This window comes from Oncorhynchus clarkii, chromosome 30 (assembly GCF_045791955.1).
Source record: "Oncorhynchus clarkii lewisi isolate Uvic-CL-2024 chromosome 30, UVic_Ocla_1.0, whole genome shotgun sequence".
Classification (NCBI taxonomy): Eukaryota; Metazoa; Chordata; class Actinopteri; order Salmoniformes; family Salmonidae; genus Oncorhynchus; species Oncorhynchus clarkii.
This window is the reverse complement of record NC_092176.1, coordinates 13,556,543-13,582,607: the sequence shown is the minus strand read 5'-3', so window position 1 is coordinate 13,582,607 and position 26,065 is coordinate 13,556,543. Positions and strand designations below refer to the sequence as shown.

Genomic DNA, 26,065 nt, shown 5'->3' with positions numbered 1-26,065 from the left:
AGCCGCAAATGTACTTGATCCAACATGTCAGCCCCCGTTGGAACGATGGTTGAAGACTCAAGCAGTGAAGATGAAGATCTGGAAAAGTTTAAGGAAGCAGCTTGGAGTTTTGGCACATATGGAATCAATGGTACACACAATACCAACACGGCAGGTAAATTCAGCCTAAATAACATGTTGCTTTAGCTACAGGATGTAACTTAGCTAGCTAATGCTAGTCAACAACAAATGTGGGGTGGGAGATAGATTTGCTCGATGGCTAAAGATTTCACGCACTAAAACTCTTACCCCAAAACAGCAGCAAAGTCTTAACAGTAATGTAACGACTGTTGTTTTAGATGGGGAAAGCAATGGGAAGTTATCCCGTCGGTAAGTTGTTATTTTTCTCTGAATGGCACGCTATCCCCTCTGTATTATGATTCACCATCATGCATAGTGTTCTGGCGAAGCCAAACCTATCGTGTTTTATGTAATGCTATGGTCAACAGTGTGGCTGTATCTAAACATGAACATGATGGGAACGAGCTTCAGACGACTCCGGAGTTCCGTGCGCACGTTGCAAAGAAATTAGGTGCTATACTTGACAGGTACAGTATTTCTTCTTTGTCATGGGAAAATGTTAATGAAACATCAGTTTTACTATTATAGCTACCTTTAACCTTTGCCTCGTGTTACCTCCACCTATCAACTTTTCAGTCGCCAACTTTAATCTAACTATGCAATTTGATATTCAGTTGCATTTCAGTGACATCTGCAGAAACAACAAAACCCTGCACACAGTCAACCAAATATGAAGATGAAGGTGAGGGTTTATCCAGAAATGGTTTTACATTGAAACTAATGCAGTAGTTAAGAACTGTGTGATGTCAAATATGATGCGATATAAATGCTGTGTGTGGTCTTGATCTTTTTTCTTGAATTTTTTTAAGGTTTCCGGCTGTTCACCACATCTGTCCCAGGAGAGTTTACCATTGATCCCCCTCCTCCTCCTGTAAGGCGTCGGCCCGTCCCCAGCTCAAGGTGATGCTTGTTCTATGTAGGCCTGACCTTTTAACCTTGGGGATGTGTGAGGTGGTTTGATGTCACCTTCATGACTACTTTGGGAAGGAATCCTTACAGTAGCATTGCATGATTGAAGTATTCCTGTATCTCATATTGTAATACTACTGTAATAAACCGTAAGTTTGTTTCTGCAATTTTCTCCTAGTGACAGTGACAGTGAGCTGGAGATGAGACTGAGAGAGGCGGCCGTGTCAGTTACAGACCTCCTATCATCTGCTCTCCCCAGCGCAGTTACACCTTCCCTGCCAGAGTCCCTCAGCTCAGATAAATTGAAGAAGAAGAAGAAGAAGAAGAAGAAATACAAGGTTCAGGAAGGAGAGGACAGTAATAACAGCCCTGTCCCAGAGAAAAATAAGAAAATGACAGCTCCTCGCGAGGTTGAGAACTGTGGAGAAGCCTCATCTTATGCTAAAATGGAGGAGGGCCAAAAGAGCCCCACGGAGGATAGTCTACCGCTGAAGGTCAAGAAGAAGAAAAAGAAACAAAAAGGCACAGATGAAAGGGTGGAAGAGGAAGTAGAAAAGCACTGAGAGACTTCTGGACTCACTTGTTGTGATTTGAGATATTGGCAGTTCCATGCTTGTAAGAACTGTTAACCTGTTGTAGCTTGGGGTTCTTAGCATTCATTATAACATGGTCAGGTCATACACTGTTATTTTCTTTAAATAATCACTGCAATGTTGTACTACTTTGTAGTTTGTTATTTTCTGGAATGGAATATGTTCTTTCAGAAATGTGGAATACTGTAAGTCTCACCAGATATTTTATGACATTTTTTCTCTGCCCAAAACACAATCAGTGTTGCCTTGTTTTGTAAAGAAAGCAGTTTACACTGATGTCAAGAATTCTGAGAGCATTTTTATTAAAACACTTTTCTATTGATAATATACATGTTTATTGTAAAACGGGGATCAATCGCTCAGCGTTCTCTGTCTGCATGGATTTAGATGTGGTTGTTTTCTAATGGTTTATCTCTGACCTCAGATCAGTAGACTGACACTGAGTACAATGTTCTTTGTAATAGTAAGGCTGCTAATTCAAGTGACGAGACTGATAACTGGCAGTGAGTCTGTCCTGGATTTATGTATCTAGCAGAATGTTTCTAGTTTCTAGTTTCTCTGGAAAATTTTACTGCAGAAGTAGCTTTGGAGAATTTGCATTACATCTCTATTACAGTTCTCTACTTACTGTAAAAACTATTTTGTTTCACCCACCCTCTACTCCCACCCCTTCACATTACACCGTGGTTATATTCTGTTGCTACTGTGCGGTAGAGACCATCTGTGCAGGAATGTAGGAGTTGATGTCTGCTGGCGGAGAGGAGAGGCGGTGAGGTGGATGAGTTTCACTAGACTGAGATGGAGGATACAGCTGTAAATTCCCAGAGGAAACTAAGAAAGACAGACAATAAGTTATTAATTTACAGTTTCTCTACTGTCATTCCAATTACAACCCTGCATTTAAAGTGCCCTATTTTGACTGGCAACTAGAGAATACCATGGGTTATATTTACTACTATCTAGCTGTATTAAGATTACTTTGAAGTACAGTACCAGTTATAAGGTTAGACACACCTACTCATTGAAGATGTTTTCTTTATTTGTATTATTTTCTACATTATAGAATAATATTGAAGACATCAAAACTATGAAATAACACATGGAATCATGTAGTAACCAAGAAGTGTTAAACAAATCAAAATAGATTTTAGATTCTTCAAAGTATCCACCCTTTGCCTTGACAGCTTTGCATTCTCTCAACCAGCTTCACGAGGTAGTCACCTGGAATGCTTTTCCAAAAGTCTTGAAGGAGTTCCCACATATGCTGATCACTTGTTGGCTGCTTTTCCTTCACTCTGCCGTTCAAATCATCTCAATGGCGTTGAGGTCGGGTGATTGTGGAGGCCAGGTCATCTGATGCAGCACTCCTCCTTCTTGGTAAAATAGCCCTTACACAGCCTGGAGGTGTGTTTTGGGTCATTGTCCTGTTGAAAAACAAATGATAGTCCCACTAAGCGCAAACCAGATGGGATGGCGTATCACTGCAGAATGCTGTGTTAGCCATGCTGGTTAAGTGTGCTTTGAATTCTAAATACTAAATCACTGACATTGTCACCAGAAAAGCAACCCCACGCCATCACACCACCACCTCCATGCTTCACGGTGGGAACCACACATGCGGAGATCGTCCGTTAACCTACTCTGCGTCTCACAAAGACGGCGGTTAGAACCAATAAGTCTCAAATTTGTCCTCATCAGACCAACAGACAGATTTCCACTGGTCTAATGGCCCAAGCAAGTCTCTTCTTATTATTGGTGTCCTTTAGTAGTGGTTTCTTTGCAGGAATTCGACCAAGAAGGCCTGCTTCACAGAGTCAACTCTGAACAGTTGATGTTGAGATGTGTCTGTTACTTGAACTCTGAAGAATTTATTTGGGCTGCAATTTCTGAGGCTGGTAACTTTTTAATGAACTTATCCTCTGCAGCAGAGGTAACTCTGGGTCTTCCTTTCCAGTGGTGGTCCTCATGAGAGCCAGTTTCATCATAGTGTTTGATGGTTTTTGCGACTGCACTTGAAGAAACTTGACATTTTCTGGGTTGACTGACCTTCATGTCTTAAAATAATGATGGTCTGTTGTTTCTCTTTGCTTATTTGAGCTGTTCTTGCCATAATATGGACTTGGTATTTTACTAAATAGGGCTTTCTTATATATACCACCCCTACCTTGTCACAACACAACTGATTGACTCAAACGCATTGAGGAGGTAAGAAATTCCACAAATTAACTTTTAACAAGGCACACCTGTTTAATTGAAATGCATTCCTGGTGACTACCTCATGAAGCTGGTTGAGAGAATGCCAAGCGTGTGCAAAGCTGTCATCAAGGCAAAGGGTGGCTACTTTGAAGAATCTCAAATAGAAAATAAATGTTTTGTTTAACACTTTTTTTGGTTACTACATGATTGCATATATACTATTTAACGTTTTGAGGACTTCACTATTATTCTACAATGTAGAAAATAGTAAAAAAAAATAAAGAAAAACCCTGGAATGAGTAGGTGTGTCAACTTTTGACTGGTACTGTATGTGTTACACACTTAGTAGCTTTTTTAGATGTCTTCAGTCTCCCCTTTAGTGTAGTGTAAGAAACTGCATCTTTTGGGAAATAGTCTACACTTGGAGTAACATGATTTATCTTACCTGGCACAGGTGAAGGGGACTGCAGGTGTAGGGAGTCCTGGATGGGTTGGTCTGTCTGCTCCTCAGGGTCTGTGGTCAGAATCTAACCAATGCAAAAGTCATTAGCAGATTCAACCCACATTAATACTACTACTGATCATTAGCTAGTGAGTCTAGACTTTTCTGTACCTGTATACTCAGACTTATGCAACTGATTATTAATGGCATCACTTTCATTTTAGGTGAATGTTTGGAATCACAGTACCTGTCTGACTGTGGTTAGACTGGTCAGTGTTCCAAGGCTGCTGCTGTCAGTGATGACCATTGCTTGGGACAGTAGGCTGGACGGAGGGTAGTGGGACATATCAGACTTGCTGTACACTGCAATGGAGAAATTGAGAGCAGGTGCATGGGTACTTTATGAAACCCTCCTTAGTTCTAGCAGTTCTAGTTCTATTAGGTTGCTCTCATTCATTCCTTGTTTCACATATTATATTTCTGTCAAAGGGCAAATGAAGGAGTAACATGCTGCCACTGTGGCCTTACTGTGACATGGAAGCTGTGTCATGGTTGCCATGAAAGGACTGTGGTGGCCCATGTGACTCTGGAACTGCTGTGTGAGTTGCTGCTGGGAAGTGGAATGAAGCTGCTGCTGGAAAGAGATTGGCTGAAGGGTGGTGAACCCGCCTCCCACGTTGTTGATGACAGGTACGGTTTGACCTGTTGAGCAACAGGCCAGGAAAACGGATTAAGCTAGGCTACTTTGTTAATGTCAGTTGGTTTTTATATCTGACAACTTTCTGATCATCACTGGAAAAGGATAAGATACAATACAGTGGATATGTTTTGAAATGACCGTTTTAAAAATAACTATGCTCTGACTTAGAGTTGTTTGAGTGAAGGTGACTGTGTGTAGAATCGGTTACCTATGAGGAGAGAAGACTCTCCCAGACTCATGACGCTGGGCAGGGAGGTCATGATGAGTCCATGGTGGGGAGCAGGCGAGGCAGACAGACTGTGCAGTGATGTCAGGGTGCTGACTGGGGGCAAGGGGCCACCACCTGATACCTGAGATGGGGAAAGTTGGTGGCAGAACCACAGCCATGGATTCTTGTGAGGATTGAGATGCTTTGTATACCCAAAGGTTTATGATGACGTGAAGTAATCTATGATCTCACTAGTTTAATGTGATATGGCTTGGGATTTCACTGCATTACATGATGATATATGGTTAGCGACCTCATGGTCTTATATAACGATGTAATATGGTTTGTGATGTAATTTGCTTATTATGATGTAATATGGTTTGTGAAATAATTAGCTTATTATGGTTTGTGATCACACTGATGTGTTTTGCAGTTACTAATCAATGTAATGTGATGATTGGGATTATGTGATCATAGTTGCTGATCTCTGGTTGACAATGAGTGACAATGAGAGGTTGTTTGCTCCTATCTCACTGGTTTGTGATGGTGTAATGGGGATTATAACAATGTGTGTCGAGGTGAGATATGGTGAATGATAATATGGTAGGTGATCTCACTGGTTTGTGATGGTGTGTTTCCAGGAGTGTGTGGCTGGGCTCCAGTTGAATGGGGCTGGCCAGGCGGCCCCCCAAGCCTCTGTCTCCATTGTGACCCCTCGATGACCCCAGATTGTCACATGTGATTTGCTGGCTATACTTCATGCCTGGAAGAGAGGAAGCCTGTTAGGTTGAGTTAGGATCAGGTGTTTCCTGGGAGGAGGGAATGCTGCACCCTGTCAGTCTTGGATCTGTTCCTCTGTATAAGGGCACTGAAAATAGTACATAAGCAACATCTGATGACAACACTAATGATGAATTATGCTCTTTGTGGATTAAATTAAATTATATTTTGATTCACTTTGGTGAGGGTGAGTGTTACCTTGCTCAGGGCTGTGTGAGAGTGTGTGGTTGGTGGAGCTTGCTGATTGGCTGTTGTAAGGCATATCAAGAGCCAGTTTATGGCGGAAGGCCTCCTCCTTGCGGCGGTTAGCGAACCAGTTGTACACTCGTACCTCTGTCACCAGGTTAGAGCCCAGGCCAGCCAGCTGGGACGGAGACACACCCCTCTGAAGACACTCAGCCCTGAGGGAGAGCCAGAGAGGGCCCAGAGCAAGAGAAACATCTTTAAAGGGGGACACTCTAAAATGACAGGGGAAGTTCCTCCATTGCACTGGAACTGGGAACATTTCCTGTTTTAGCTGACCTCTCTCCTCTCTCTCACCTGTTACACTCCTCCACTAATCCCTCTCTCTCCTCTTTGCTTGGGTTCCTCTGTCGTTCATAGGCGTGGAAGAGGATTTGCTGGGAGGCGGGTCCCCATTTGAACCTGTTCCTACGTCCCTTCCTCACATCCTCTCCCTGCTCCTCTCCAGACCCAAGGGCATGCCTGGCATTAGTAAACTCTGCATGGGGTGGTCAGTGAAAGCATATTTGTAGACTTTTGTGATAAATGTCAATTGTATTGATATAGTATCCATATTGTTATATCAGTATTGTTAATTATTCAGACAGTATTGTTTTATCTTTAAAACAATAGGGCTAATTCACAGGAATCTGTTTTTATATTAGCGTTTGAGATCATTTGCAATGCAACGTGTGCGTGTGAGTATAGGACATGCAGATTGTGTGTCTCTCTACACATGGAATGTGAAAGTGGACAGTATCATGTTACCTTACATGTCTATATTTGACTCACAGTGACCAGTGGGCCTCCATAGTTGTTTACAGTTGATAGACATATTGAATACTGTATCATGATGGATTTACCAGTCTAAGGATTGGGGTACAGGGGATTGTGATTTCGCTATCATTGGGAAAACACTGCAGGAGACCAAACTTTCCTTACATGATTGAAATGGAAAGTTTGCAAATGTCAAAGCTATTTGAAACTTTTCCAGGAAGTGGATATAAGGAAGGACATAGAATGAGAAAGAAGAGTAAGAAAGATCCGTTGACATAATTGTTCTTCGCATCCTGAGATTCAGTCTTGTGTAAGAGCTCCCAATCCCCAAAACCGTATAGATTTATGGCAATGTATTGTGAATATTAATGAATGAGGTAGTCATGATTTGACCTATTATAAATGTTACACTTCAGAGTCCAGACTGTAATGTCATACTGTAGTGCAGTAAAGGCAGGGTCAGCTCATCAGCTAGTCAAATACTCACGCTGGCTAATCTCGCCCTGCTTCCTGACGTACCAGCTGTACAAAGCAGCCCGTTTCTGGTTCTTCATGGGCGTGCCTTTGTTGAGGTGCTGGGAGAGATGGGACTGGTTGAGGCCTGTGGACTCGACCACCTCTCTCTGGGGGAGGTTATGCTGCTGCATGTAGCTCTTCACTAGTTTTGCCACGCGCCATGGATCCTCCCTATCACACACAGACACACACACACAGACAAAACACATATGCATAAAGAGGGGGAGGGAGAGAGGGATGTTGACAATAAGAGATAAGGGGAAGCACAGCAGGGCAAAGTCCAGCTCTCTCTGGCCACTGGAATTAAAACCCATAAAGATATGGATAGCCTACTTGCTGCAACACAAACCTTGACGGCTAGCAATAGTACATAACATTTGTATTATGTATATTAACATACAAAAGCTTTATCTATGTTCGATGCATTTTATACTAAGGCATGGTTGGTCAAGTTGTGTTTTCATTGCTAGGTGTTGTAAAATGGCCCACTTTTAGCTAAATACAATGACCAATTAAACCATAATCTTGAGATATATGTTGTAGTTTGAAATGTGGTGAAATGAAATGGGCTTTTCCAAATAGTAGTAAATATTGACTCAAGCTGTTCTAACACACAGACAAACATAGCACATTTCTGTTCATCTTAACCATTGCATGTAGTTCATTCATTAAATGGACAGAGAAACCTGATGGGGTGGGTAATTAGTAACCAGGAAAGGAGGAACCCTCCTTTAAATTCACCTCAGAGGCCAAGAGAGATCTCAGAGGGAGCAGGAGAACGAGGGAGGAAGGGGGAGAGGGGGACTAAATTTGAGAAAGACGAAGAAAGGGAGTAGAAAGGATGCTGCCAGGTAAAACCGTCAATTGTTTGTCCTCTCTGGAACCTTTACTTGGTCAGAAAACGACAGGAAAAGAAAGCAGAGAAGAAAAAGAATGGAGAACAGAATCAAGTAACCACCCTAACACGTATTTGTTTTAAAGATGATTTTTTTTGCAAATGAGTTGGACATTATTTTTTTAAAGTGAGAGAATAATAGCACAGCAAAGGGGTATGGCTATGTTGTTGTTGTATGGGTTTGTGTATTCATATTTGAGGTTTTATAAAAGGAAGAGATTGATGTACTGTATATGTTGTTAAGGGGAGGATAGGGTGGATGGCAGACATTTGGGAGCTACTTACTGAAGCAGTTGGTCGACCAGAGCCCTCTGCCTGGCTGCCTCCTCTGGGGCTAGGGCCTCCAGCTCCTGGAATATGGGGGGTGGAAAATCCATTTCTCCCTCCTCCGAACTCTCGCCATCCCCCCTGTCCCCCTTCTCTGCTCCAGGGGTGACCCTCTCTCGCTCCAGTTCTCCCAGGGCATGGACCAGGACCTCCCGGGACAGTCCAGAGCCCAGCAGAGCCCAGATCAGCTGCTCCTGGAGAGCAGACAGACGCCCAGGGCCGGGCCCTGCTTCTCCTTTCCTCTCCTCTCCCTCCATTACGCTGTTGCCTAATCTTTACCTCACTAACACAGCACACAGACTACGCAGGCCACAGGTCACAAACACACACTCACACAGACACACTGCAGTCATGCGCTTACACAAAAACAGAGCAATTGGCTTCTGGAATCATTGCATTTCTGTCCTTCAGTTTAGGAATAGAGAAAGTTTGCTTTCATTTTCCCCCGTTTGATTTTTCTCCTGGTCTCGTTCCGTTCTGAGCTGAGCTGTCTCGTTTTAGCCCTCCACCTGCTGTTATGCTTTAAAAGGTCTTTTTTTCCCTCCCCCTCCTCCCCATGCGCTTTCTGTGAACTTTGTCCTCATCTCCGTCCATCCCTAACAGTGAGCAAAGTGCAGTCAAACTATTAATGAAAATAAACTGCACATTCATACAGCCTCCTGTATAACACACAAATGCAATACATATGTGAGAGGTTACAAAAATAAGCAAACTGCATCTTAATACGCACATTAAAACCTAGCATATTTATTTTCCAATATATTCTAAACCGACAATTCTCCATGACACTTATAGGCATTCATTTTAGGATCCAAAAAGGATAACAGCAAAATGCATATTTTAGACTGCCTTGGTGTAATTTATGGCTAGTATAACTATACTACTCTATTTCAAATCAATTGTAATGTAAAGGCCAAATGGAATGGATGTTGTGGTTTAACATTTATCATGAAAACCTGATAGGTGTGTTTTTGAGGGGTTTGGAATGCATTGGACAGAGAAATTAAAAGTAACTGTTGTCCTGCACAGCACTAGAGGGCACTACTGCATCATTCTAGAAAGACGAGGTATGATAGAGGTAGCTTTTAGATTCCTGAGAACACCTGCTAGTGTTCACAGACTTTGGGTTCTGTTTCTCTCTGCTCGCTTGAATATGTCTGCTGTCCCTTGACAGTCACCTAACCTTTCCTCTGACCCTCTTCCTGGGTCTTTTTCTCCCCCAGGTAACTTAAACTAAGGTTGGGTTTTCACTTTCCCAGAGCAGGAGACAATCTGGCCATAAAACCCAAACAAAAGCATCCTCCCCCCCCTTTGTCCAACCCTTTTCTCATTCATTCCTTCCTCTGTCTCATTGAAAGTGCTTTACCTCCTGTGATTACATCAGACCTAGATGTCACATCAAAGCTTTCGCTAAAGATTTCATATATTTCAGACTCACAGGTCGTTACTATCACACGTCTGTTCTGCATTATCCTCGATGACTTTGTCTAACTTCAAGCGTACATCTGAATCAGTAATACTTAAGAACCCCTACAGGTGGCATTGTAGCTATGCTGTATAGGTATTGCTTTCGCAGTGTGGATTCATCTCCAATAACGCTCTCTCTCTCTTTACCTGTGCTTCCTCCTGTTCAGCCTCTTTCCTCACCCCACCCTACACTAGGGAAGATGGCATTGTGCAGTATATGAAAGGGGGGAACAGGGCTCCCTCTATCTCTCTGAAACACTACTGCCCTGTAATTAAGTCCAATTGTGCCTGAATTTGCACTGTTCAGAGGACAGCCCAGTGAGGGAGGCAGGGTAGTGTGGCCTGTACTGCATTTAAATCCCATACAGTTCATTATATCACACATTCTAGCAGGCATTTGGTGTGAGAAAGTAAATATAAAGTTGTAATTTTATTATCAAAGGAAAAAGTGTGTTTGCATGTGTTAGTAAGTAGCCTACAGTATCTTCTGATCTAGAAATAAAGAACCACACTTTGTTTACTGGAAAAGTAGCTCACTAACAGAACTGCTATTTTCCCTGCTGTCCTCAGTCTCATTATTCAGCAAACCTCCCTGTTTCTGCCCCCTCCTCTTTCAGCCTTGTGTCCATGCCACCCAAGACCCCCCCCATACTATTCAACCCCATTGATCATGCATGCAGAAATTTAACACACCCCTTAGTTCCTGCCCGAATAAGCACTGTCCACATTTGTGTAGTTTCCTCTGCAGGGAGGAGAGACTGTGTGCCTCCAACAATGTCCAACAGCTCACCCAGTATAAACTTAATGGACACTTCACACACAAACGGAGCTTACCATAAACAGAACAAAAATAAGTAGTCAATAGACATAGCTTTCACATATTCTTGAGTAGGCAGTGCGAATGCGTGTTTGTTCAGTCTCTCATTCTTATTGTCATCTGGTGTTAGTTTAGCGGCTTACTTTGAGAGTGCACCCCTTAATGGAATGAGCTGAGTGTGTAAAGGGGAGTCGGAAGAACCAGAGGCTTCTAGGACAAAACAGTAGTTACGGTTAGTCTATTTGAAGTGTTAATACAGATTTGAAAGACTTTCCAAAGTTCCATCTCAGGCATTCGGAGGCATGTGAATCAACAACATTGTTTACCTTTATCACCCTAGGCATTGGTGCTAATGCATTACCATTGCTTGAATTATTTGAGTGGCTGTTTCTTTGAGGTAACATTGTGATCGGCCTCCAATCGGTTAACAAGTCACATGATGTGTTGGAGAGGAGATTAACTGGGGCTGGTTTTGGCAATAATGAAATACTGAAGACCCAGTAGTGAATGAGCAAGTGCACTACCCAAAATCACCTCATTGTCAGCGGGTTAGAGTATGGGGGTGGATTGTGCTAGAGTGAGCGACTGGATTACTGATGCTAGTGTCAGGACTGTTCAGGTGTAGGCGAACCAATGCCTGGAGACTAGCTAGGTTTCCATCCAATTAGTAACACATTTACATGCGACTATTCTAAACTCTGCATAAAGAAAATCTCCACATTTACCCAGCAGTGGTGTATTTCCATTAAACAGACTTGTTGCAGATAAAGGAAATCACAACGTGATGACAGTGCAGACACAATGTAATTTTTTGCTTAAGTTTTCATGTACCCAATAAAAATCTAAAGTTCAATGTGTTTCCATTGCATTTTCAACTCTACAGATATAAATAAAAAAATATCACAAACTGTTGTGTTAAATAGCAAATGTGTCTGCTCTGGTCTTGACAAATGTGCTCTAGCCAACAGCTAACAGATATAGTGCGGGTAGACTAGTCTTCCTGATGAGATTATTATGGAGAATATTTTCTTTTTCTTGAACGGCAGTCATATTACCCTCAATATTTATTGGAAAGCAGCATCAAGCTCATCACCGTGCACTTGCATCACTCTGTGGAGTTCATCATAACTTATTTCATCTGTAGCCTAATAAACTGCATGGTTTCCCAAGTCTGAGTAAGAGGACCACACGCCATATCATCGTAAATGTACTTCGATTAGATGGTTATTATATTAATATTTGCGCATAAAGGCGTTTCCACCGCCGTTTCTCGTATAGCGTAATTCATTTTAGACACAAAAAGATCCCACTATGTCGAGCAAAGAATTATCTGTCATAATTGATACAATTGTACCGAAACTTCCTGTTTCCATCACAGCTGTCGTGATTTTTCTTTATACAGATACTGTTTTTCCTTCACTCTAATAACTGTGGGTGGAATGTGGCTAATGACACACAGTTTAAGACAATGTGGACACTGATATGACATCTGTCCTTCAAAGAACATCAACTAGCCCAAAAGTTGTATTTTCTCAATCCATTTTATTTGTAGACCAAAAACTGCACATTTTCATGAAGGCCTATACTGTAGCTGTACAATGGCATGTTTTGTGAGATTGATTGAAAGTGGAGAGCAGATTTTTCAAGGCTAGCTTCATTGTTCAATATTTAGTAATGCAGTTGTCAATAAGATAACAAGTAACTAAATGCTATACAGTGGGGCAAAAAAAGTATTTAGTCAGCCACCAATTGTGCAAGTTCTCCCACTTAAAAAGATGATAGAGGCCTGTATAACTTTCATCATAGGTACACTTCAACTATGACAGACAAAATGAGAAAAAAAAATCCAGAAAATCACATTGTAGGATTTTTAATGAATGTATTTGCAAATTATGGTGGAAAACAAGTATTTGGTCACCTACAAACTAGCAAGATTTCTGGCTCTCACAGACCTGTAACTTCTTCTTTAAGAGGCTCCTCTGTCCTCCTCTCGTTACCTGTATTAATGGCACCTGTTTGAACTTGTTATCAGTCTAAAATACACCTGTCCACAACCTCAAACAGTCACACTCCAAACTCCACTCTGGCCAAGACCAAAGAGCTGTCAAAGGACACCAGAAACAAAATTGTGGACCTGCACCAGGCTGGGAAGACTGAATCTGCAATAGGTAAGCAGCTTGGTTTGAAGAAATCAACTGTGGAAGCAATTATTAGGAAATGGAAGACATACAAGACCACTAATAATCTCCCTCGATCTTGGGCTCCACGCAAGATCTCACCCCGTGGGGTCAAAATGACCACAAGAACGGTGAGCAAAAATCCCAGAACCACACGGGGGGACCTAGTGAATGACCTGCAGAGAGCTGGGACAAAAGTAACAAAGCCTACCATCAGTAACACACTACGCCGGCAGGGACTCAAATCCTGCAGTGCCAGACGTGTCCCCCTGCTTAAGCCAGTATATGTCCAGGCCCGTCTGAAGTTTGCTAGAGAGCATTTGGATGATCCAGAAGAAGATTGGGAGAATGTCATATGGTCAGATGAAACCAAAATATAACTTTTTGGTAAAAATGCAACTTGTCGTGTTTGGAGGACAAAGAATGCTGAGTTGATTCCAACGAGAACCATACCTACTGTGAAGCATGGGGGTGGAAACATCATGCTTTGGGGCTGTTTTTCTGCAAAGGGACCAGGACGACTGATCCATGTAAAGGAAAGAATGAATGGGGCCATGTATCTTGAGATTTTGAGTGAAAACCTCCTTCCATCAGCAAGGGCATTGAAGATGAAACATGGCTGGGCCTTTCAGCATGACAATGATCCCAAACACACCGCCCGGGCAACGAAGGACTGGCTTCTTAAGAAGCATTTCAAGGTCCTGGAGTGGCCTAGCCAGTCTCCAGATCTCAACCCCATAGAAAATCGTTGGAGGGAGTTGAAAGTCCGTGTTGCCCAGCAACAGCCACAAAACATCACTGCTCTAGAGGAGATCTGCATGGAGGAATGGTCCAAAATACCAGCAACAGTGTGTGAAAACCTTGTGAAGACTTACAGATAACGTTTGACCTCTGTCATTGCCAACAAAGGGTATATAACAAAGTATTGAGATAAACTTTTGTTATTAACCAAATACTTATTTTCCACCATAATTTGCAAATAAATTCATTAAAAATCATACAATGTGATTTTCTGGATTTTCCTTTCTAATTTTGTCTGTCATAGTTGAAGTGTGCCTATGATGAAAATTACAGGCCTCTCTCATCTTTTTAAGTGGGAGAACTTGCACAATTGGTGGCTGACTAAATACTTTTTTGCCCCACTGTACCTGTAGAATCTCAATTAAACCTATTGAAGGGTAGCACCCGCATTGGGGTTTGAACCAGCAACCCCAAAGGTTATAGGGAAAGTGCACTACCTCCTGTGCACTAGACAATTCTCTTGGAAGAGGCCAGTAAATTTTCATACATTGAGGACTGGGCACACAAGTTATACCCAATGCTTACAGATTGAATCCCACTTACAAAAAGACAAGGAACTCTTTAAATATCCCATCACTGCCACCATTGTTGCGATTGACTGGCAACAACCACCACAGTCCAGTGGTTATGCAGTAACTGGGAAAGCTCTATTCCTCTTGTGCCAGAAAGGTCCAGGCTTCTTGGCAGCAGGCATAGTAGCACACGTTACATGTCTACTTCTATTTCACTACATGACCAAAGGTATGTGGACACCTACTCGTCGAACATCATCCCAAAATCATGGGCATTAATATAGAGTTGGTCCTCCCCTTTGCTGCTATAGCCTCCACTCTTCTGGGAAGGCTTTCCACTAGATGTTGGAACATTGCTGTGGGGACTTGATTCCATTCAGCCACAAGAGCATTAGTGAGGTCGGTCACTGATGTTCGATGGGGTTGAGGTCAGGGTTCTGTGCAGGCCAGTCAAGTTCTTCCACGCTGATCTCGACAAACCATTTCTGTATGGACCTCGCTTTGTGCATGGGGGCATTGTCATGCTGAAACAGGAAAGGGCCTTCCCCAAACTGTTGCCACAAAGTTGGAGGCACTTAATCATCTAGAATGTCATTGTATGTTGTAGCATTAAGATTTCCCTTCATTGGAACTAAGGGGCATAGCCCACACAATGAAAAACAGACCCAGACTATTATTCCTCCTCCACCAAACTTTACAGTTGGCACTATGCATTTGGGCATGTAGTGTTCTCCTGGGATCTGCCAAACCCAGAGTCGTCCTGTCGGACTGCCAGATGGTGAAGCGTGATTCATCACTCCAGAGAACACTTTTCCACTGCTCAAGTGTCCAATGGTGATGAGCTTTACACCACTCCAGCCGACGCTAGGCATTGCGTATGGGGATCTTAAGCTTGTGTGCGGCTTCTCAGCTATGGAAACCCATTTCATGAAGCTCCCGATGAACAGTTATTGTGCTGAAGTTGCTTCCAGAGGCAGTTTGCAACTCGGTAGCGAGTGTTGCCACCGAGGACAGGCCATTTTAATAATGTTTTACTCGCTGCGCACTTCAGCACTCAGTGGCTGAGCCTTTGTTGCTCCTAGACGTTTCCACTTCATAATAACAGCACTTACAGTTGACCGGGGCAGCGCTAGCAGGGCAGAAATCTTACAAACTGACTTGTTGGAAAGGTGGCATCCTATGATGGTGTCATGTTGAAAGTCACTATTGCCAATGTTTATCTATCGAGATTGCATGGTTGTATGCTCGATGTTATACACCAGCCAGCAACGGGTGTAGTTGAAATAGCCGAATCCACTCATTTGAAGGGGTGTCCACATACTTTTGAATATATAAGTGTATGTATGTGCCTCGTTTAAAACCTTGAACCGGTACGAAATATCTTTAGCTCACACCAACAAAAATGATCATTCTAATGATTTCATACAGTATTATCATTTACCCAAACTAAAATACATATTGATATCTCTATTTGTTTATTTTACAAATTGTAACTCATTTTTGTATTTATAAGCATGCGTAAAATGTGCGTACCGCTAGGATGAGAGGAACACGCGGGCACAGCACAAGGAGGAGGAGTCGACCACCTCCTTGAGCCAAATGCACTCGTCCCTCCTCTCTGCAACAGCCCGTTCCTCTCTTAAACCTTGGCCAAACCCCCGCACCATCTCTCCACTCGGTCGGTTTTTCCATAGCGTACAGTCTGAACACACCGGCACGAAATGGATACGGAAGGGAGCCAGAGCAGCCTGTCCTCCACGGACTCCCCTCACGACCCCTGGTAAACCTACCTTCCTCATTCGGCTATACCTAGTCTTGAGTTTGATACACCTCAGAGACAAACCCTGGAGTTGAGAGAAACTACCTATTTTACTGAGACGGAGAGCGTACTCGCACTTTTTGTGTTGTTGGTCCATGGGGCTTCTCATCTTCAAAGAGAGACCGCCCATTCATAGTATTTTTGTGAACAACTAAGTTATTCTTAGGCTTCAATAACGGTGTTATAATTTATATTAAGCGAGTTAAATATTGCTGTAACGGGTCGACATTTCTAAATGATTGAACTGCCCTTGTTTACCAAACATCAAAGCTTACATATTACGTAGCCCTATTTAATGTGCATTTTCACTTACGTGTTATTTCTTGTAGCAAAATGTTCATAGGCGGTCTCAGCTGGCAGACGACACAAGGTGAGCTTTTTCTCCAAACTTTCTCAAACTTTAATCAGCCGTTTATTCTCGTATGTGATTCTCAGTCATGTGTTTTTAAAGTCACCGTGAGAGTAGGAAATAATCATCTGAAGCTATTAGCCTAAATTCTTGTTTTGATTAAAGATTTCTAAAAGTGATGAATGAGTTGTGCTACACTCGCTTGGCATCTAGATAAATTAAATCAGAGGTCCTTTCCTAAAATCAAAGTCCCTCATTCAACACAGATCAGTAGCCTAGCATACAGGGGGATATAATACAGAATGCCAAGATGAAAGTAAATCAATGCTAAAGTAATGAGACAAAACTACAACTGTCCCTAAATCTTTGGCAATAGGCTATTGTTCAAGACAATAATTGAGCACATCGCAGGAAGAAAGATCGTTGCATTCCTTGAGGGATGAGTTTTGTCTTGATTCTGTCATTGGATATTGTATCATCATTTCTTTTATGCGGTATGCATGTTGATATAACCGAAATATATCCGATTCTGTATAGGCTGTCATGGTCAAATTTAAATATTCCTTATTTTATGTTCTCAATACTGGACATTAACATTGTTGACGTTTGAACCGAATCGCAGACTGTGACCATCAGAAAGTTGAACACTGCTGGCTGCAATTCTACCGTAGTAGGCTGTAGCGTCACACACCACCTGCTTTATGCAACCGACATACAAAAAAATAGTTTCTCAGTTTGTTGATCTTCTTTCTTTCAGAGGGATTGAAAGACTACTTTTGCAAGTATGGCGAGGTGAAGGAGTGCATGGTGATGCGGGATCCAGTTACCAAGCGCTCTAGGTGAGGGGGGTGTGCGCGGTGCAGCGCCCTATCAGAAAAGCCCAAGCCCGCTCAAGACACATCACACCAGTTACAACTGCTCGTGATTACACAGGCCTAATTAATTCACATGATTATTATGTGTCCATACTTTCTTTGTGTTTGAATTATTTTACAGTGCCTTCAGAAAGTATTCATACCGCTTGACTTATTCCACGTTTTGTGTTACAGGCTGAGTTCAAAATGGAATACATAGATTTGTCTCACCCATCTACGCAATATCACATAATGACAAAGTGAAAATTGTAAAATAAAATAATTTAAAAAAAAGCACATTTATTGAAAATAAAATACAGATATCTCATTTGGTATTCATACCCCAAATGTTAGACTCACCTTTGTCAGTGATTACAGCGGTGAGTGTCTAAGAGCTTTCCACACCTGGATTGTATAATATTTGCCCATTATTCTTTTTCAAAATTATTTCAGCTCTGTCAAAATGGTTGTTGACCATTGCTAGACAACCATTTTCAGGTCATGCCATAGATTTTCAAGCATATGTAAGTCAAAACTGTAACTCGGCCACTCAGGAACATTCACTGTCTTCTTGGTAAGCAACTCCAGTCTAGATTTGGCCTTGTGTTTCAGGTTATTGTCTTGCTGAAAGGTGAATTCATCTTCCAGTGTCTGGGGGGGAAAGCAGACTGAACCAGGTTTGATCCCAGGCTTTATCTCAACCGGCTGTGATTGGGAGTCCCATAGGGCAGCGCACAATTGACTCAGCGTCATCCTGGTTAGGGGAGGGTTTGGCCAGAGTAGGCTGTCATTGTAAATAAGAATTTGTTCTTAACTGACTTGCCTAGTTAAATAAAAAATAAAAAACGGTTTTCCTCTAGGATTTTGCCTGTGCTAAGTTCCATTGCGTTTCTTTTTTATCCTAAAAACTTCCCAGTCCTTAACGATTACAAGTATACCCATAACATGATGCAGCCACCACTATACTTGAAAATATGAAGAGTGGTTCTCAGTAATGTGTTGTATTGCCATAAAAAGGGGTTGAATACTTATTAATCAAGACATTTCAGTGTTTCATGTTTAATTATTTCTAAAAACATAACTGCACTTTGACATTATGGGGTATTAGGCCAGTGACAATCTCAATTTACTCCATTTTAAATTCAGGCTGTAACACAACAAAATGTGTAAAAAGTCAAGGGGTGTGAATACTTTCTGAAAGCACTGTATATGCTGATATTTATTTGCAGAGGTTTTGGATTTGTCACGTTTGTTGACCAGGCCGGTGTGGATTCAGTTTTGGCAGTAACCAGGCATGAGTTGGATTCAAAAACAGTGAGTTATTAATCCACTTCAAGTATTTCTGTAGACTAGAATACTTTTCTAATATTATCACTTCTATTTTTTTTACCCAAAAGCCTACTCCAAAACATGTTTTTTGTTCTCAAGAACTAACTAAAACCATATTTCATATGGCTGTAGTAGTTTTATCAATTTTTAAGTCTTTTAGACATTTTCTACAATTTTTATCTCTGGGAAATAAGTCAAATGTAAATACAAAATTAAGTAAATGTAGATATATTATTGCCTTTATATGGCACTATTAAAGAGTTGCCATAGCTGCCTTTTAATTTAATCTAGACTACTAAACTATGCTATTAGTAAAATACTTTGCTCTTCCCAATATGATTTGCAAGTGTTCTTTACACATGACACTTAATGGGGTCTAAAAACTACATGTTGAGCCATGGAGTAAAGTTCAGGAATAGACTGGGCTACAGAATGTGCTCTCTCTTTCCCTTACCCCCCCCCCCCCCCCCCCACAGTGAAACGGTCAAGAAAGTGTTACACAGTGTCAATTGCCATGGAAACTGGGGGACCCAGACAGGGTTGTGCTCAATTGCACCGTTTCTGCTTCATAGCAAGTGTAAACTCATCGTCAGACGTTCTGCATGCTGTTTTATACTTCAGTTCGCAAGTCATTTGTTCCTAGGGTGAAAATTACCTCCATAACTGTCTTCTTTAAACACATCCATTCATTAACTTGTGCCTCTGCACCCTGAAATTAGTAAGCTACAGGTGTTTATGTAGTTGGGACAAGATAGTGATATTCCCAACATTGTCATCTCGGTGCTATTCAATAGGAAGGGAGTGTCACAACAACCACTACCATATGGAGGGGCATTATGATCCCTTGTAGGAAAACAAAAGAAAATCTCAGAACTCCGTTAGCGAGATCAAAGACATGCACTATTGTTTCGAACAACCTGTTTCTATGTGTACATATGCATGAGGGAGTGTGTATAACTTGCGTTTTTAAAACTCTGGGGGTTGTGTGGTTTTGTTATTAATGAATGTGGGCTGGTTTGGGAACAATGCTGCCTGTTGGTCGTCATAGGGATGGCTGAGTTCCCCCTTACTGGGTGATGGTTGGGGGTAGGTCAGTGTATTGAAATGTGCTGAGGCTCCTTCTTCCCTTTTGTGTTCGGAGAGGTACACCATCTCAACATATCTACCGATATACACAAGGAAAATGAGACTAAAGAGGACACCACTCAAGGGAGGGAGGGAAGGAAGGAGAGTCATAGTTAGGATGGAGAGCTATATGGGAAAGAGAGCGCAAGTAAGACAAAAATAATGGTGCGCAAAAAAGGTCCAGTCACCAGGACCACAAATACAAATTCCATCTAGACACCGTTGCCCTAGAGCACACAAACTATACAGACCTCGGCCTAAACATCAGCGCCACAGGTAACTTCCAGAGAACTATGAACGAGCTAAGAGACAAGGCAATGAAGGCCTTTATGCAATCAAAAGGAACATAAAATTCGACATACCATTTATGATCTGGCAAAAAAAATCTTGAATCAGTTATAGAACCCATTGCCCTTTTATGGTTGTGAGGTCTGGGGTCTGCTCATCAACCAAGAATTCACAAAATGACAAACACCAAATTGAGACTGCATGCAGAGTTTTGCAAAAATATCCTCTGTGCAAAACACCAAATAATGCATGCAGAGCAGAATTGGGTGGATACCCGCTAATTATCAAAATTCAGAGAAAAAAAAACGTTAAATTCTACAACCACCTAAAAGGAAGCGATTCCCAAACCTTCCATAACAACGCCATCGCCTACAGAGGGATGAATCTGGAGAAGAGTCCCTTAAGCAAGCTGGTCCTGGGGCTTTGTTCACAAACACGCCCCAGGACAGCAACACAATTACACCCAACCAAATCATGAGAAAACAAATAGATAATTACTTGACACATTGGAAAGAATTAACAAAAAAAAAACTGCAAACTAGAATGTGATTTAGCCCTAAACAGAGAGTACACAGTGGCAGAATACCTGACCACTGTGACTGACCCAAACTTAAGGAAAGCTTTGACTATGTACAGACTCAGTGAGCATTGCTATTGAGAAAGGCCACCGTAGGCAGACGGCTATGTGCATGCTGCCCACAAAATTAGGTGGAAACTGTGCTGCACTTCCGAACCCCCTGCCAAATGTATGACCATATTAGAGACACATATTTCCCTCAGATTACACAGATCCACAAAGAATTCAAAAACAAACCTAATTTTGATAAACTCCCATATATACTGGGTGAAATACCACAGTGTGCCATAACAGCAGCCAGATGTGTGACCTGTTGCTACAAGAAAAGGTCAACCAGTGAAGAACAAACACCATTGTGAATACAACGCATATTTCTGTTTATTTATTTTTCCCTTTGTACTTTAACTATTTGCACTTCGTTACAACACTTCATATAGACATATTATGACATTTGAAATGTCTTTATTCTTTTGGAACTTCTGTGAGTGTAATGTTTACTCTTAATTTTGTTTTTCACCCTTGTTTATTATCCACTTCACTTGCTTTGGCAATGTTAACATATGTTTCCCATGCCAATAAAGCCATAAAGCAAGTCATAGGGTGGAGAGCTTTACGGGAGAGACGGAGAGAGTCATAGGGTGGAGAGCTTTACGGGAGAGACGGAGAGAGTCATAGGGTGGAGAGCTTTACGGGAGAGACGGAGAGAGTCATAGGGTGGAGAGCTTTACGGGAGAGACGGAGAGAGTCATAGGGTGGAGAGCTTTACGGGAGAGACGGAGAGAGTCATAGGGTGTAGGGCTTTACGGGAGAGACGGAGAGAGTCATAGGGTGGAGAGCTTTACGGGAGAGACGGAGAGAGTCATAGGGTGGAGGGCTTTACGGGAGAGACGGAGAGAGTCATAGGGTGGAGAGCTTTACGGGAGAGACGGAGAGAGTCATAGGGTGGAGAGCTTTACGGGAGAGACGGAGAGAGTCATAGGGTGGAGAGCTTTACGGGAGAGACGGAGAGAGTCATAGGGTGGAGAGAAAGAGAGGTTGGAGGGCTTTATGAGAGAGAGAGAGAGGTTGGAGGGGTTTATGAGAGAGAGGTTGGAGAGGTTTATGAGAGAGAGAGAGAGTCATAGGGTGGAGAGCTTTATGGGAGAGAGAGAGAGAGGGTGTAGAGCTTTATGGGAGAGAGAGAGGGAGAGAGAGAGAGAGTGTGATAGGTTGGAGAGCTTTATGAGAGAGAGAGAGAGAGAGTGTGATAGGTTGGAGAGCTTTATGGGAGAGAGAGAGAGAGGTTGGAGAGCTTTATGTGAGAGAGAGGTTGGAGAGCTTTATGGGAGAGAGAGGTTGGAGAGCTTTATGGGAGAGAGAGGTTGGAGAGCTTTATGGGAGAGAGAGGTTGGAGAGCTTTATGGGGGAGAGAGGTTGGAGAGCTTTATGGGGGAGAGAGGTTGGAGAGCTTTATGGGGGAGAGAGGTTGGAGAGCTTTATGGGGGAGAGAGGTTGGAGAGCTTTATGGGGGAGAGAGGTTGGAGAGCTTTATGGGGGAGAGAGGTTGGAGAGCTTTATGGGGGGAGAGGTTGGAGAGCTTTATGGGGGGAGAGGTTGGAGAGCTTTATGGGAGAGAGGTTGGAGAGATTTATGGGAGAGAGGTTGAAGAGCTTTATGGGAGAGAGGGTCGGAGAGCTTTATGGGAGAGAGGGTCGGAGAGCTTTATGGGAGAGAGAGTCGCAGAGCTTTATGGGAGAGAGCGAGAGTCATAGGGTGGAGAGCTTTATGGGAGAGAGCGAGAGTCATAGGGTGGAGAGCTTTATGGGAGAGAGCGAGAGTCATAGGGTGGAGAGCTTTATGGGAGAGAGCGAGAGTCATAGGGTGGAGAGCTTTATGGGAGAGAGCGAGAGTCATAGGGTGGAGAGCTTTATGGGAGAGAGCGAGAGTCATAGGGTGGAGAGCTTTATGGGAGAGAGCGAGAGTCATAGGGTGGAGAGCTTTATGGGAGAGAGCGAGAGTCATAGGGTGGAGAGCTTTATGGGAGAGAGCGAGGGTGTGTGATAGGTTGGAGAGCTTTATGGGAGGGAGCAAGAGAGAGAGGTTGGAGAGCTTTTTGGGAGAGAGAGAGAGAGAGAGGTTGGAGAGCTTTATGGGAGAGAGAGAGAGTGAGAGGTTGGAGAGCTTTATGGGAGAGAGAGAGAGAGGTTGGAGAGCTTTATGGGAGAGAGGGTCGGAGAGCTTTATGGGAGAGAGGGTCGGAGAGCTTTATGGGAGAGAGAGTCGCAGAGCTTTATGGGAGAGAGAGTCATAGGGTGGAGAGCTTTATGGGAGAGAGCGAGAGTCATAGGGTGGAGAGCTTTATGGGAGAGAGCGAGAGTCATAGGGTGGAGAGCTTTATGGGAGAGAGCGAGAGTCATAGGGTGGAGAGCTTTATGGGAGAGAGCGAGAGTCATAGGGTGGAGAGCTTTATGGGAGAGAGCGAGAGTCATAGGGTGGAGAGCTTTATGGGAGAGAGCGAGGGTGTGTGATAGGGTGGAGAGCTTTATGGGAGGGAGCAAGAGAGAGAGGTTGGAGAGCTTTTTGGGAGAGAGAGAGAGAGAGAGGTTGGAGAGCTTTATGGGAGAGAGAGAGAGAGGTTGGAGAGCTTTATGGGAGAGAGAGAGAGTGAGAGGTTGGAGAGCTTTATGGGAGAGAGAGAGAGAGGTTGGAGAGCTTTATGGGAGAGAGAGAGAGAGGTTGGAGAGCTTTATGGGAGAGAGAGAGAGAGTCATAGGTTGGAGAGCTTTATGGGAGAGAGAGAGAGAGTCATAGGGTGGAGAGCTTTATGGGAGAGAGAGAGAGTCATAGGGTGGAGAGCTTTACGGGAGAGACGGAGAGAGTCATAGGGTGGAGAGCTTTACGGGAGAGACGGAGAGAGTCATAGGGTGGAGGGCTTTACGGGAGAGACGGAGAGAGTCATAGGGTGGAGAGCTTTACGGGAGAGACGGAGAGAGTCATAGGGTGGAGAGCTTTAAGGGAGAGACGGAGAGAGTCATAGGGTGGAGAGCTTTACGGGAGAGACGGAGAGAGTCATAGGGTGGAGAGAAAGAGAGGTTGGAGGGCTTTATGAGAGAGAGAGAGAGGTTGGAGAGGTTTATGAGAGAGAGAGAGAGTCATAGGGTGGAGAGCTTTATGGGAGAGAGAGAGAAAGGGTGGAGAGCTTTATGGGAGAGAGAGAGAGAGAGAGGTTGTAGAGCTTTATGGGAGAGAGAGAGAGAGAGAGAGAGAGTGTGATAGGTTGGAGAGCTTTATGAGAGAGAGAGAGAGTGTGATAGGCTGGAGAGCTTTATGAGAGAGAGAGAGAGTGTGATAGGCTGGAGAGCTTTATGGGAGAGAGAGAGACAGAGACAGGGAGAGAGAGACGGAGAGAGAGTGAGTGAGGTTGGAGAGCTTTATGGTAGAGAGAGAGAGAGGTTGGAGAGCTTTATGGGAGAGAGAGGTTGGAGAGCTTTATGGGAGAGAGAGGTTGGAGAGCTTTATGGGAGAGAGAGGTTGGAGAGCTTTATGGGAGAGAGAGGTTGGAGAGCTTTATGGGAGAGAGAGGTTGGAGAGCTTTATGGGAGAGAGAGGTTGGAGAGCTTTATGGGAGAGAGAGGTTGGAGAGCTTTATGGGAGAGAGAGGTTGGAGAGCTTTATGGGGGAGAGAGGTTGGAGAGCTTTATGGGGGAGAGAGGTTGGAGAGCTTTATGGGGGAGAGAGGTTGGAGAGCTTTATGGGGGAGAGAGGTTGGAGAGCTTTATGGGGGAGAGAGGTTGGAGAGCTTTATGGGAGAGAGAGGTTGGAGAGCTTTATGGGGGAGAGAGGTTGGAGAGCTTTATGGGGGGAGAGGTTGGAGAGCTTTATGGGAGAGAGGTTGGAGAGATTTATGGGAGAGAGGTTGGAGAGCTTTATGGGAGAGAGGGTCGCAGAGCTTTATGGGAGAGAGAGTCATAGGGTGGAGAGCTTTATGGGAGAGAGCGAGAGTCATAGGGTGGAGAGCTTTATGGGAGAGAGCGAGAGTCATAGGGTGGAGAGCTTTATGGGAGAGAGCGAGAGTCATAGGGTGGAGAGCTTTATGGGAGAGAGCGAGAGTCATAGGGTGGAGAGCTTTATGGGAGAGAGCGAGAGTCATAGGGTGGAGAGCTTTATGGGAGAGAGCGAGAGTGTGTGATAGGTTGGAGAGCTTTATGGGAGGGAGCAAGAGAGAGAGGTTGGAGAGCTTTTTGGGAGAGAGAGAGAGAGGTTGGAGAGCTTTATGGGAGAGAGAGAGAGAGGTTGGAGAGCTTTATGGGAGAGAGAGAGAGAGAGGTTGGAGAGCTTTATGGGAGAGAGAGAGAGAGGTTGGAGAGCTTTATGGGAGAGAGAGAGAGAGGTTGGAGAGCTTTATGGGAGAGAGAGAGAGAGGTTGGAGAGCTTTATGGGAGAGAGAGAGAGTCATAGGGTGGAGAGCTTTATGGGAGAGAGAGAGAGTCATAGTGTGGAGAGCTTTATGGGAGAGAGAGAGAGTCAATAGGGTGGAGAGCTGTATGGGAGAGAGAGAGAGTCATGGGGTGGAGAGCTTTATGGGAGAGAGAGAGTCATAGGGTGGAGAGCTTTATGGGAGAGAGAGACATAGGGTGGAGAGCTTTATGGGAGAGAGCGAGAGTCATAGGGTGGAGAGCTTTATGGGAGAGAGCGAGAGTCATAGGGTGGAGAGCTTTATGGGAGAGAGCGAGGGTGTGTGATAGGGTGGAGAGCTTTATGGGAGGGAGCAAGAGAGAGAGGTTGGAGAGCTTTTTGGGAGAGAGAGAGAGAGAGAGGTTGGAGAGCTTTATGGGAGAGAGAGAGAGAGGTTGGAGAGCTTTATGGGAGAGAGAGAGAGTGAGAGGTTGGAGAGCTTTATGGGAGAGAGAGAGAGAGGTTGGAGAGCTTTATGGGAGAGAGAGAGAGAGGTTGGAGAGCTTTATGGGAGAGAGAGAGAGAGTCATAGGTTGGAGAGCTTTATGGGAGAGAGAGAGAGAGTCATAGGGTGGAGAGCTTTATGGGAGAGAGAGAGAGTCATAGGGTGGAGAGCTTTACGGGAGAGACGGAGAGAGTCATAGGGTGGAGAGCTTTACGGGAGAGACGGAGAGAGTCATAGGGTGGAGGGCTTTACGGGAGAGACGGAGAGAGTCATAGGGTGGAGAGCTTTACGGGAGAGACGGAGAGAGTCATAGGGTGGAGAGCTTTAAGGGAGAGACGGAGAGAGTCATAGGGTGGAGAGCTTTACGGGAGAGACGGAGAGAGTCA

General features: G+C 43.6%; 3 protein-coding genes across 10 annotated transcripts in view; 2 read left to right on the top strand and 1 right to left on the bottom strand.

Annotated features, from left to right (window-relative positions):
* The first annotated feature begins 3 nt into the window (after nt 1-3).
* On the top strand, nt 4-1,949 carry LOC139389436 (protein CUSTOS-like). Its single transcript, XM_071136192.1, has 6 exons — nt 4-154; nt 339-369; nt 489-587; nt 735-802; nt 930-1,020; nt 1,208-1,949. Exons 1-6 carry the CDS (start codon nt 25-27, stop codon nt 1,590-1,592), a joined length of 804 nt encoding a protein of 267 aa, XP_070992293.1. The 5' UTR covers nt 4-24; the 3' UTR covers nt 1,593-1,949.
* Nucleotides 1,901-9,218, bottom strand: LOC139389435 (hepatocyte nuclear factor 1-alpha). Of its 2 annotated transcripts, none has more exons than XM_071136190.1 (10): nt 8,644-9,218; nt 7,435-7,634; nt 6,489-6,669; nt 6,147-6,349; nt 5,786-5,931; nt 5,169-5,310; nt 4,789-4,962; nt 4,508-4,623; nt 4,264-4,345; nt 1,901-2,453 (listed from the first exon to the last, which is right to left on the bottom strand). In XM_071136190.1, exons 1-10 carry the CDS (start codon nt 8,940-8,942, stop codon nt 2,323-2,325), a joined length of 1,674 nt encoding a protein of 557 aa, XP_070992291.1. In that variant the 5' UTR covers nt 8,943-9,218; the 3' UTR covers nt 1,901-2,322. The 2 variants fall into 2 exon arrangements, with proteins under 2 accessions (XP_070992291.1, XP_070992292.1); XM_071136191.1 differs by lacking the exon at nt 1,901-2,453 and adding an exon at nt 2,641-3,046 and having other exon boundaries at nt 8,644-9,213.
* Nucleotides 9,219-16,126: 6,908 nt separating this feature from the next.
* The window catches only part of LOC139389899 (RNA-binding protein Musashi homolog 1-like), a 47,243-nt gene continuing 37,304 nt past the window's right edge, over nt 16,127-26,065 (top strand). For 6 of the 7 annotated variants that reach the window (XM_071136915.1, XM_071136919.1, XM_071136918.1 and 3 more), the window contains exons 1-4: nt 16,133-16,239; nt 16,608-16,648; nt 17,385-17,466; nt 18,711-18,795. In XM_071136915.1, coding sequence (XP_070993016.1) covers nt 16,181-16,239; nt 16,608-16,648; nt 17,385-17,466; nt 18,711-18,795 — 267 coding nt within the window. In that variant the 5' untranslated portion in view covers nt 16,133-16,180. Of the gene's footprint in view, nt 16,240-16,607; nt 16,649-17,384; nt 17,467-18,710; nt 18,796-26,065 lie in introns of all 7 variants that reach the window. The other variant, XM_071136920.1, reaches the window with a different exon arrangement.

Coding starts and splice junctions, on each gene's coding strand:
- LOC139389436 (XM_071136192.1), top strand. CDS start 25: ATGTCAGCCCCCGTTGGAACGATGGTTGAAGACTCAAGCAGTGAAGAT. Junction 370..488: donor AATGGGAAGTTATCCCGTCG/GTAAGTTGTTAT, acceptor TATGGTCAACAG/TGTGGCTGTATCTAAACATG. Junction 803..929: donor AACCAAATATGAAGATGAAG/GTGAGGGTTTAT, acceptor AATTTTTTTAAG/GTTTCCGGCTGTTCACCACA.
- LOC139389435 (XM_071136190.1), bottom strand. CDS start 8,942: ATGGAGGGAGAGGAGAGGAAAGGAGAAGCAGGGCCCGGCCCTGGGCGT. Junction 7,635..8,643: donor CTGGTCGACCAACTGCTTCA/GTAAGTAGCTCC, acceptor TGTGTGTGATAG/GGAGGATCCATGGCGCGTGG. Junction 2,454..4,263: donor GTCCCCTTCACCTGTGCCAG/GTAAGATAAATC, acceptor TGTCTTTCTTAG/TTTCCTCTGGGAATTTACAG.